The following is a 12,821-nucleotide window of genomic DNA, read 5'->3' on the forward strand; positions in this document are numbered from 1 at the left end:
ACCCTATACTACACCATATGTGACCTGCAGTGTTGCCTTAGGATATGTCTTCAGTGCAGAACGCTAATGTCCTGAAATTCAGATAAAGCACTGATCGTTTCTCATACAGCTGTCAATAATTACGAAACCTGACTTAAAGATAAAAATAAAAAAAAGACACAGGACCGAGTTTATAATGGGATTCTGCAAAACCAAGCATTTGGTAAGTAACAATGGACAATAAAAATGAGGAAAAGGAGAAAAAAAATACAGGAAAGGAACCATTCGCTGTGCTACTGTTCTTCAAAATCATGCACATCAGTTATAAATTACTTTTTTCTTTTAAATAATAAAATTAATTACAGTATTTCATAAAACATTTACATGCCTCTCCCAGGTCTCCTTGATTATATGTCCTTGATTGTCCTGGAGGTCATATTTAAGACACGGTAATAAGAGTAGCGTTAAAACACCAATCCCACTGGCCGACACGGTTAGCACGTGCATGTCTAAAGGCAGCGCAGACGTGCAAACACGGCCAACATAGAAAAAGTAAAAGGAGGGAGCTGTGCTTGGGGATGAAAAAAGTTCAAAGGAATACTTCAGTGTATAATGAATACTTTTTAGAATCTCTCGGTCTATTAGGTTTACATAAATATGTGTTCTTTAGGATATTGGAAACATGATTTCCGATTTGGTTTGACCTATCACTCTTGGGAAATGTGTTGAAAAGTCTAAGAGCAGTTGTTAGGGCTATAGGGTAAAATTTGATTTGGAATTTGAGATGTATGGAACACTTTCACTGACTGAAATATTTCATGTTTCAGATGCCTGATAATGAAGTTCTACTTTATAAGCATTATTACACACTGATCAGGCATAACATTATGACATAATAACATTTTGGCCTGTTAAGTGAATAACACTGGTTATCTCTTTATCATGGCATGGAACATGTACGAGGACAGTGTGACAGCAGTGAAATGTGCAGTAGGATCTGTAGACTGGTTCAAGGTGGAGGTGGGGAGGTGCATCAAGTATCGGCTCTAAGCCCTTTCCTGTTTGCAGTGGTGGTGGACATTCTGACAGACAAGGTCAGACAGGAGTCTCCACGGACTATGATGTTTGCAGAATGAAGGTCAGTAGGAGTAAGACAGAGTACATGTGTGTGAATGAGAGGGAGGGCAGTGGAGTGGTGCGGTTGCAGGGAGAAGATGAGGAGAAGGTGGAGGAGTTCAGGTACCTGGGGTCAACAGTGCAAAGTAATGGAGAGTGTGTTAGAGAAGTGAAGAAAAGAGTGCAGGCAGGGTGGAGTGGGTGGAGAAGAGTGATAGCAGGAGTGATTTGTTATAGAAGGGTATCTGTGAGAGTGAAAGGGAAAGTTTATAGGACTGTGGTGAGACCTGTGATGTTGTATGGTTTAGAGACAGAGGCATTGAGTAAAAGACAGGAGGCAGAGCTGGAGGTGGCAGAGCTGAAGATGTTGAGGTTTTCGTTGGGAGTGATGACGATGGACAAGATTAGAAACAAGTTTATTAGAGGGACAGCACATGTAGGACGTTTTTGAGAAAATAACAGAGAGGCCAAATTGAGATGGTTAAGACATTTGCAGAGGAGGGACATGGGGTGGTAAAGAAAGACATGCAGGTAGTTGGTTTGGAAGAGGCAGATGTAGAGGACAGAATAGTATGGAGACGGATGATCCACTGTGGCGTCCCCTAATGGGAGCAGCCGAAAGAAGAAGAAGAAGATTTCTTCATCATGGCACCTGTTAGTGGGTGGGATTTATTAGGCAGCAAGTGAACATTTTGTCCTTAAAGTTGACGTGTTAGAAACAGAAAAAATAGGCACGCATAAGGATTTTTGTGCGTTTGACAAGGGCCAAATTGTGGTGTCTAGACGACTGGGTCAGAGCATCTTCAAAACTGCAGCTCTTGTGGGATGTTCCCAATCTGCAGTGGTCAATATCTTTCAAAAGTGGTCCAAGGAAGGAACAGTGGTGACCGAGGCTCATTGATGCACATGGAGAGCGAAGGCTGGTCAACAGACGAGCTCCTGTAGCTTAAATTGATGAAGAAGTTAATGCTGTCATTGCTCAATGGGTCTGTTTTGGCAGAAAAAGTGGGACCAACACAATATTATACATGTCAGGTGTTATGCCTAATAAGTGGCCATTATACAGTGTATAAAAGAACTACCATACACTGGATGAAAAGACATAGCAATTCTGGGCAATAACAATAATGAAATAAACAGCAGATTAGTGCATAATCCGATTAGGTGTCATGAACAAATATTATTATTTCCTATTAGAAATGTAAGGTCCATTTAATGTCATTCTTTTTAGGTGTGTGTATAATCAAGCATCTCTGTTCTAATTGGCCAGATGAGACTGTAAATCAATACACAGGAGGACGTTTGGACTTTGGATTTTGAGATGTTAACACTCTTGGTACCCAATACTGTTATGGTTGAGCAACTCTAAGTGGAAAGCTTTCATAATCATGTGAGAGTGTGTGTGTGTGTGTGTCAGTTTGCTGTGTAGACATAATAGTGTTCAACTGCCCTTAAACTTCAATTAGAACTAAGAGTAATCTTTTTGTTCTTTTCTCTATACAGGTTAAAGTGTGTACATTCATATTTACGATAACTTTTATGTTACAGATGCTTTACATAGATATTAGAAAAACACTGGAGTATTCCTTTAATTGTCATAGATATTCAGATTAGTTTTTTTTGTTCTCTTCAAAACCAAAGGCAAACCCATACACCAGCTTGGGTAAAACTATAGTTTGAGACCATTCAGTAGCCAGTCTATAATAAAGGAGGGATTTACCCAGCTTATGTAACACTTTACATTGGTATTGCCATGTCCTTTGCTTACGAGAGTCCACGAAGCTCATTGCACATTTCCTGCAGTCTGTATGAAGAATGGCAGGCCAAGCGATTCTTCTACTCATGTGCTTGAATGGAATGCTGGTTTGTAAAAATGTGGCCTCCCGACTCCTGCGGGACCGTTCTCTCCAGGTGCAGTGACGTGATCCGTATTTATTGCGAGGGGTAACCAAATGTGATGTATACGGGGAAAGAACATCATAGAAAGAACATCAATGGTTCTTCTAAGGGTACTCGAGGCCTGGATTCACGTCACGTCTTTATAAATACGATGTGTAGATGATTACACCACACTAAAGTAACTTATACTAAAAAAAAGTTGATAGCATGATGTGTAAAGTTTGATCATTTCACCACAACCGTCCTAAAGCACCAGTTTTTAAAGCATTTGTGTGCACCATCTGTTTGGACTGCTGTGTTTCGGAGCAGCGTTAAAGAGGGAGTCTATTTGTGTACGGGCTTGTTTTGCTTAAATTTTAAATCCAGCATGGCCGTAAGAGCGCTTACCCCCATTCAGATGTACGCTGCATGCGAGTGATTGACAGACAGCATCGTTTGTGTGTAGTCTCTGGGATCTTTTCTGTCTCTCTCTGTCTGGGTCTTTGGCACTATCAGAGTGCTCTCACTCTCCTATTAGAGGCTATCTGTGCTCGACTCGTGGCTGCTGTCTGTGGCAGGTGTGTCTGTAGGGGGTGGGTTTGGGGGCACTTCGCCCTTCACGCATACTCGGATTACTTTGAGCCAGCGCTGCTTCAGATCCTCGCTCTCAGCAGCGAAGCTGTGGACGGACTTCGACTGGGACAGACGGAAACTGGCCGGAGGATCAGTGGGTCGCGATGCGTCGTCTACAGAGTATCCCAGCAGCGGGATGGTGGACTGAGCCTTAACGTCCTGCACAGAGACATGAGAAAAATACTCTTATATACAGAATATAACGTATAATTTGTATAAATGCATGCGTTTATATTGTTCAACAAATAGACTTAAATATATAAAAAAAATCAATCAATCAATTATACCTGGGCCATAGGTTACAGGTTTCTTTCCTTCCGTAAAATGGTTCTTTTTAAACCATTTCCTATTTAAATTGCCGTATAGTATGTTTTTATATATATTTTTTTAGCCAGTGAATTGCAAAACGGACGAATCATTTCCTTCCTTCATTTTGGAGTGAAAGCAAATGTTGGCTTTGTATCATTTTTATTGTGTGGTTAGTTTATTTGCCACTCTGTTAAATTAGAGCTTACATTTCTGTCTAAAGAAATTAAAAACTGGGTGGTAGCATGTAAGATGCATCTAAGTCTACTGTTACCACCCAGAAGATGCTTATTTTCCGATAACAGCACACCCAAAGTGTTTATACCTCCTTCACCGCAGCGTTTAATGAGGGGAACGGGTGTAGAGCAAGTCAGTTCCTGGTTTTCTGCTATAAGAGCTATAAACAGTTCTTCTTACTACAACACCCCAAATCTTGTAATATTACTGATAAACTGCAAAACTCTCCTGTAGACTTTTTTTTCCAAACCGAATAAATGGTCTACAATCATTATCAGGTACACATTTTTTTAAATCTTTGAAAGCGGAATCCTTTGCTTTAACTGTTATTATAAAAATGGTGAAGAATTACAACAAGGCATACAAACTGAATTGGACAGTTCTATGGACAGATGAGGCCTGTCCACTGATGTTTGGCTACAACAGAAGTACTCCTGTAAGATGGAGAACAGGACAGAAGATGTGATCAGACTCCCTCACTTAATGGTCTGGGGTTGTTTTAGTGCATGGAAGATTGAAGACTTATTCCGGTGGAAAGGAATACTGAACCAACATGGCTTCCATTCCGTACTTCAACACCATACAATTCTGACTGGTCTGCAGCTAATTAGAACTAACTTCACTATACAACACAGACATACAAGACAAAGACCTGAAGCATACGTTCCAACTCTGTAAGTCAGCTGGAGTGTAATTTATCATAGAATGGTCTGCCCAGTCACTGTCAATCCTATTGAACTGCTCTGGGATGAACTGGATCCCAAGATCAGTAAGAAATATCCAACCACTGAAGAAGACCATGGCAAGTTTGCAAGAGTGTGCAAAGCTGTTGTTTATGCTAATGGAGGTTTTATCAATAAAAAATAAACTTTAACATCTGTACATTTATATATTTGCTTGATTAAAGTAAATCTTCAAACTGCCAAATTACCTACTTTGTTGCATATAAACATGCATGTGTCTTAAAAAAAAAAACATAAAAGCATGTGTTTCCAAACTTTTAATACTTTTGTACTCAATCCTGATTTACTGTTATCGCTGTCTAAACAAAAGCAGAAGTGCTTCTTGAGTCACGAGTGAGATTTCCCTCCAAACTTGTGACCATTCTGTTGTGTCGGGAAGCATTCAATGTTTGAGCGTGTTTGGTAAAGTAACCGGGTAACTGGGTGCGATTACGCCATAGCCATTCTCCACTCACCTGCGGTGCTCCATACAGATAAAGCACTAAAGCCTCCTTTTGAGGGATAACACACCAGACTTTCTGCCAGGGTTTGTTCTTCTCACAGTACTGCAGGAAGCCATACATAATACTGCTCCCTGAGAACTGGGCTGCTTCGATCTGACACAGAAACAGAGAGAAAAACAGAGAGAATGGCGGTTAAACACAATTAGCTTAGGAGAGACACAAGTCACACACTTCCCATGTAAGAAAACAGGGCGACGTTAAACTGAAACTGAAATGGGGGGAAGCAGAACAGTAAAAGCCGTTGTGGTTTCCAGCGAGAGTACACACACACATGCACAAACAAATACCTCTTATAGAACAAAGCAGTACTTCACCCTTTTTAAGCTTATACTTGTCTTAAATATTCATGCAAATCATCCTGAAGATACTATAGAAAAAATATCAGGCTCAATAATAAAAATAAAAAAAAGCATTATAAAGATCAGATTTTATTAACGAGTACAATGCAAGTGGAAATATTTGACATATAATCAAATGTATTTGTGATTATTTAGTGTAACTGTTAAATTTTTGGAATGAGAGTGTTCGTGTGAGCCATCGTTTCACGGTGATTGTGTGGACAGGCTTTTGGGGATGTCGGCTCTAGATGTTGCTTCGAATGCACGTTTTTGGCCTGGAAATAAACTCGATCTCAAACCGGAGCAAAGCTCTAACTTACAGTTACTTACAAAAACATACAATTTTCACAGGGTTGCACAGCAATTCTTCCCATAATTATCCCTGAAACAGTTTATTCCCAAATCTCATCCTTGCTTCAGTGGATAATTTAATCTAGGGTTTAGAAGTCAGAACTTCTTAGAACTTTAGAAACTTAGAACTTAGAACGTTCTCAGATGTTCTGCTGCTCTAAGCCTAAAGACTATAATGCTTATAATGAATATACTTCAACAGGGTACTGCCTGGCTTCTGAGAATTTATAATCCTACTATTGGTTGTCACCATGGAGACGATGGTTTCCTTTCAAATCTTGTTCTTCTCTAGGTTACTTCCTCACCACCTCAAGGAGATTTTCCTTTAGATCTCTACGGATATTTATATCTAGCTTCTTTATGACAATGACTATGGTTAAAACTGCAATGGAAATTAAATAAAAGTGCAGTGCAGCTTGACGCAAAAAAAAAAAATAAAAAAGACAAACTGCTGCTTTAATGCAATATTCCTCAGCAATTAAAAGTCCAGCCTTTTAATACAGACCTCAATCCCTAAACAACCGAAGTGACACAATGCATAATATAGCTATATGCGATTTATCTTCTTACCTCTAAAATGCCTTTCTTCTTGCCCTCCTTCTCCTCGCTGTCTGTGTGGCCTTTTAAAATGGAGTAACAGTCTCGACACACTTTATTCATCTTATTGCCATCGTACTCCAGAGGAGCCTTATTGTCTGAGCACTTCCAGCATACCACCTGAGCAAAAAAAAAAAAAAAAACCCGTCATTTCTTCCTAAACGCCCCAAATTATAATAATGTCTGCGAAGTTAAATGGAAAAACACAGCCTTGAATTGTATTACTTACATAACCACAAGCTCGACAGTGGTGCCTCCTGCGCGTGAGCGCATTGAAAGGTTCCCTGCACTTCATACACATGGTCACCTCATTGTCTCGAATCCAGCGTGGTGCTCGTTTTCCCAGGTCTGTTATCTGACATTCAAAATGTGTCGGAAATCAATAATTAGAGATATCGACCGAGCTCACATATTAACTGTAGCGATCCTGGCAGATTCGGATTCTCACCGACACTTCCTCGACTTCTTTGGCAGCCATTTTGAACGTCTCGTTCTTTTGGTGAAAGATCTCTATCGTTGCTTGGAATGCCTAAAATTCACAAAACACCACTCTCATAGGAACTTTCATCCGATTAAGAAAATGAGAACAGGACCAACTAAAGTTATATATATTTACCTTTATCCAGTCCTCTTTATCTTGTGCGGAGCTGGAGTGAAAAAAAGAAACACGAGTTCATAAGCAAACATTTCTATGTTTGACACATAACTTAATCAGGGCCACATTCCATCTATCACCTGCTTCCTCTGAGACACGTGAAACCAGCCCAGTGAATATTTGCTAACTGCTGCTATTGGAATGTCATGGCGTGGTGTAAAATGCTCGCAGGAAAGTGCTATACTCTTACTTAGTCCATTTTTGTCCATGATTGTCTAGTGTCATGGTAATTGATAGGAGACAGAGTACACCTTCCTCCCTGTTTTGCTCTTTTGGACTCTGGCATGGCTATGGGATCATAAGTATTCGTCATTCAGGAACACAAATGTATTCTGATTCATACTTTATTTGTTTTAACTTATCATTCTGAAAGCAGTAAAATTGTACATGCAGCTTGTTTGATATATATATATATATATCTCCCACCATATAATGTAAACTTCATTGACAACAAGTTTTGCAAACTCGCTATAAATGAAGGCAGTATTTACATTTTGTATTGTTGCATCACATGCTAATATTAATTACCAATACTACCATTTCTGTCTGTGTGACTAAAACACAGCCAAACTGACATTTACCTGGCCTGCAGCTCGAGGGTACGCTCTTTCCCAGAGACCTGGAACGTATGAGGGTAATCCTCGTTATACGTCTCCATCACCTTCATCCCATCGATGCCGATCCGAGTGCGCACCGTAAACTTCTGGCCAACAAGGCTGAACTTGGGGACGCAGTAGAGCATCATGTTGTTGAACTGGAGAGAAGGTGAAAGCGTTTTTTTTGTCAATTTAAGGTCTACTTAACAACAAAAGCTAAGTTTAGTGAAAAAAAAAAAACACTGCTGTGACAGGCAACACAAGTGTTACTATCTTGCTATTTTACTTAGCTTACTACTTCTTTATTATTTTGTTAAAAATGAAAATAAAACGACAACAAAAAAAAAAGCATAAGACAGAGGAAGAAAAAAGTGTCCAGGATGTTATTTCAGAATTACCAGCAAATTTGCTGACAAATTTGCAAAATTGCCAGCAACCCATACACTATACATTACACGAAATTTGACTACACAGAAGCCATTCAGGCAATCAGAGGAGAGAAATGTTGTATAGAGGAGGAAGGAATGTTGTATAAACACAGCAAACAGTAAAATTAAATGCCAGCATTCGTGTTCCAACTGTGCTAAATATTCTACCAATACTACATTTGTATCTCAACTTTTTAGGTCTATTACACAATGTGGTCTGTAACTGTGTGCACTCCCTGCCCTGTGATTAATCCATGGCATCAAGTATGACACAGAACAACCCACATTACAAAACATTTCTCCCTCAAGCGGTTTGCAGTAATATCTTTACACCAGAGGGGGCGAATATCCAAAAACTTACATCCAGCAGATTTAATGAACATAGACCCCTGAATTAAAACATATAACACATGCATATCTTAAAGCTAAATACAACTAATGCTACAATTGCTACAATATAAAATATAGATATTTAGATGATACATATATATAAATTCAGATATTCCTTATATTGTAAATGGTCCTAGCAACTAAATGTTACTTACCAGAAAGAGGTATCGGTCCATAGAGGAAGTGTTCCTGGCTGCCAGTTTGAGAATGTGTCCCTCCTTTATAAACTCATTGGAGGCGTTTACAATGTCTTCTTCCTCCCCCAGCATCTCATAAATCTCTAAAAGTTTCTTTAGATTCTCCTATAAGGAACATCCTGCAGCATGAGACCTGACTCAATCATGATACTTTGCATCAAACCATAACACAGTCGATACTGAAGTGATAAAAAAAACAGGTCATTATGTACCGATGCAGGTTTGTGGCTATTGAAATTGAAATGTGTTAATTTTAATACTCTGAAGTGGAGAAAAAAAGTAAAAAGAAAAGAAAATAACGGCACTTACAGATTTGCGAATTGCAGTGTTCGAGTGTGTGGCTGCTGTGGCAATAATCTCCAGCGATTCTAAAATAAGATGAAGGGTTTTATTCACCAGAGATCATTTGACATTTTTTATGCTTTTTCATTCCAGCCAACCCCCCCCCCCCCCCCCCCCCGCCCCCTCTGACACATACATGTAAAATGGGTTCTTTTTTTTTTTTTTTTTTTTTTTTTTTAAACATCTCATATCAGGTCATTTGACTCACATGTAAATGTTCACATTAGATTCTTGTGATAATTCTCAACTAAGTGTTAGTTTTACTAAAAATAGGCCAAAATGGATCGTTATGACTGTCTAGAAAGAAAAAAAAAAAAAACCTGCCAGCTTAGCAAATGGAAAATATTGTGAATATAATTACGTTAATCTACCATTTCCTATTCTAAAAACAATTTCTACATTTAAAAAACTTAAAAAAAAAAAAAAATATCTAAATTTTTAAAATTTACTATTATAATTTATTCATTCGAATTTTTTACCACTGGTAGATAATTGTATTAATTCTGAGCATTTATTTCTGGTAAAAAGAATATAAATCAGCCAATACAATTAGAGAATTATAACAAGTAATAAAGTCTCTAAATTATACGAACAGCATTAGATAGAAATAACTTAATAAAATATGAAGTATCAGATATTTTTGACTGTATTCAAGATAAACAGGTAAGCCATCGGCTTATTTTCTATGTTCTATGGATGCAAAGATGCAGTCGCTCCTGACTCTAATGTCGATATAATATTAAATAACCACAATTACTGCATTCAAAACAACATAATCACTTATCCACCACACTGATGCTACTGAGAAAAGAATGCTGTTTTTAACCTAATGCATTTTGGCAGGGAAATAGGATGTGAGTCAGGTTCAACAACTACACTATATAGACAAAGGTCCTTTACCTGACTGTAAAATGTGGATGTGCTTTTTCAAAATTCCAATTCCACATTTAGTCCCCATTTACTGTTAAAGTGGTCTCCTCTCTTCTGGGAAGATGTTCCACTAGATTTTGGAGTGTGCTTATGGAGATTTGTGCTCATTGAACCACACAGGCATTAGTAAAGTCAGGTACTGATGTAAGGTGAGGAGGCCTGGTGTGCATTCAGCTTTCCAGTTAATAGTTTTACAGAGGGGCACTGTCATGCTGAAACATGTTTATAATTTTAAACCTGTGCATGTGCATGTGAAATTCCAGGTGTCCCAATAATTTTGTTTATATAGTGTATGTATAACAAGCAAAATATAAAGTGGGATCTGTTTCCAAATTTGTGTATTAAGGACAACAAAAAGTACAGTCTACCCTCATCATATATATATATATATATATATATATATATATATATATATATATATACACACACACACACACAAACCTCTCAGGCATAACATTATGACCAATATATGACCTGCCTAATATTGTGTTGGTCCAAGAGCATTAACAGCATTAACTTCTTCAGCAATTTAAGCTACATGAGCTTGTCTGTTGGATCGGACCACACGGGCATCAATGACCCTTGCCCGCCCAGGACCCTGTCGCCGGTTCACCGTTTCTTCCTTGGACCACTTTTGATAGATACTGACCACTGCAGATAAGGAACATCCCACATAAGCTGCAGTTTTGGAGATGCTTTGACCCAGTCATCTAGCCATCACAATTTGCCTCTCAAACTCACTCAAATCCTCACGCTTGCCCATTTTTCCTGTTTCTAACACATCAATTTTGAAGACAGAATATTCAATGCTGCCTAATAAACCCCACCTAACAGGTGTCATTATGAAGAGATAATCAGTGTTATTCACTTCACCGGTCAAACTTTTATGATGTCATGCCTGATTGGTGTACACACACACACACACACACACACACACACACAAAAAAAATAAAAAAAAATAAAAAAATAAATAAATAATATATATATATATATATATATATATATATATATATATATATATATATATATATATATATATATATATATATATATATATGTGATTAGCTAGTGTCACAGTGACTGACAGAGATGAAAGAGTATGCCATTACATTCACCCTTCGAAAGCTAATTTTGCTCTCATTGCTCCTGACCATGTGATCTAGCAATGATACAGCAAGTTCTTTTCTGTTCTACCACTTGGAAGCTGTGGGTTATTTTATGAAAGACACTTTGAAATATAACCAGACTGATGGCATGATCAGCAAAGGTTATTGAATTGCTCCTACTCGACTTGACTTTCATGACAGGAAAGTGTCTTCACAGGATGACTCACTCTCAGCATCCCTCCGGTCCACGTGATCCTGAGGAAGCTTCTTCAGGTAGTCTTTAAGGAGCATCTCATATCTTGGTACCCTTTGTACTGGTTCCAGCATGTGATGCTGAAGCGTCAGACTCCCACACACTTCCTGCTTCTGTACTCCGGACAAAAAAAGAAAAACACACAAAAAGGAAGCTATGAACAACTGGTGAAAAGTCAATGCAATGTAATACACTTCAACTTTTATATGCATACAAATAAAATGAGCAATATTACGTGAATATTTAAGTGAATGCTCTTAAAACTGACCTGGATGTCCTGAATAACTGCCTTGAATTGAGGCGAACGATCTGTCCACTGTTTCAGCAGCTCCATGGCTTTATCAAAATTCCGTACGTATTCGGCATACATCTTCAGAAAAGGTGTTAGTTTCTGTAAAATGTCCCCGATTCGAGGTGTCGTCTCCCTGTGAAGACATTAAACATGAGCCAATACTCATAAAGGACAAACCATGGCAGAGAGTCATATTAGACACTAAACACACATCAGAATGTATCTATAGTGAGACATCCCTTTATACATACAAAAAGGTAAAAAGGTTGGAAACATCTAATCTTTTATGGTTTTCTGTGGACAGATGAGTCCAAATTTAAATTTTTGGCTCTACCAGAAGATCTTAAGTAAGACAGAGAACCGGATAGAAGATGTTAGCAGACTGTCTCACACCCACAGTCAAACATGGAGGATGAAGCTTAATGGTTTGTGGAACCAACATGGCTTCCTTTCTATACTTCAACACCATGCAATTCAATCCTAGCTGCAGCTAATTAGATCCAACTTCACCATTCAACAAGACAATTAGAACATATGTACAAGCTCTGTAAGCGTTATTTAGAGAGCAAGCAGTCGACTGCATTGTTATTTACACATGGAATGGCCTTCCCAGTCACTGCACCTTAATCCTATTGAGATTGGACCCTGGGATGAACTGGATTGCAAGGTCAGAAAGAAATATCCACCCAGCAAAAAAACACCTTTGGAAAGGATTTCAGCTGAATGTTTTGGGAAAAAAACTGTCTGGATGCCGAGTGTGTGTAAAGATTCAGGGAGGATTTTTCAATGAAAATAAAATCTGTATTTAAATTAATGTATAGGTTTGGTACAAAGGAAATCCTTATACCATTACATTAACTAGACACTATATATGACACCCTATATGTGTGTAAACACACACACACACACACACACACACACACACACACACACACACACACACACACACAC

The 12,821-nt window shown here is 38.4% G+C and overlaps 1 protein-coding gene across 6 annotated transcripts in view; it reads right to left on the reverse strand.

Annotated features, from left to right (window-relative positions):
* Positions 1–301: 301 nt before the first annotated feature.
* The window catches only part of fgd4a (FYVE, RhoGEF and PH domain containing 4a), a 78,140-nt gene continuing 65,620 nt past the window's right edge, over positions 302–12,821 (reverse strand). For all 6 annotated transcript variants that reach the window (XM_083551899.1, XM_083551901.1, XM_083551902.1 and 3 more), the window contains 11 exons: positions 11,847–12,003; positions 11,553–11,691; positions 9,257–9,315; positions 8,906–9,052; positions 7,918–8,090; positions 7,298–7,328; positions 7,130–7,210; positions 6,911–7,036; positions 6,655–6,801; positions 5,348–5,488; positions 302–3,765 (listed from right to left, as the gene is read on the reverse strand). In XM_083551899.1, the coding sequence (XP_083408025.1) occupies positions 3,508–3,765; positions 5,348–5,488; positions 6,655–6,801; positions 6,911–7,036; positions 7,130–7,210; positions 7,298–7,328; positions 7,918–8,090; positions 8,906–9,052; positions 9,257–9,315; positions 11,553–11,691; positions 11,847–12,003 (1,459 nt within the window). In that variant the 3' untranslated portion in view covers positions 302–3,507. The remainder of the gene's footprint in view (positions 3,766–5,347; positions 5,489–6,654; positions 6,802–6,910; positions 7,037–7,129; positions 7,211–7,297; positions 7,329–7,917; positions 8,091–8,905; positions 9,053–9,256; positions 9,316–11,552; positions 11,692–11,846; positions 12,004–12,821) is intronic.

This window comes from Silurus aristotelis (assembly GCF_946808225.1).
Source record: "Silurus aristotelis genome assembly, chromosome: 10".
NCBI classification, from domain to species: domain Eukaryota; kingdom Metazoa; phylum Chordata; class Actinopteri; order Siluriformes; family Siluridae; genus Silurus; species Silurus aristotelis.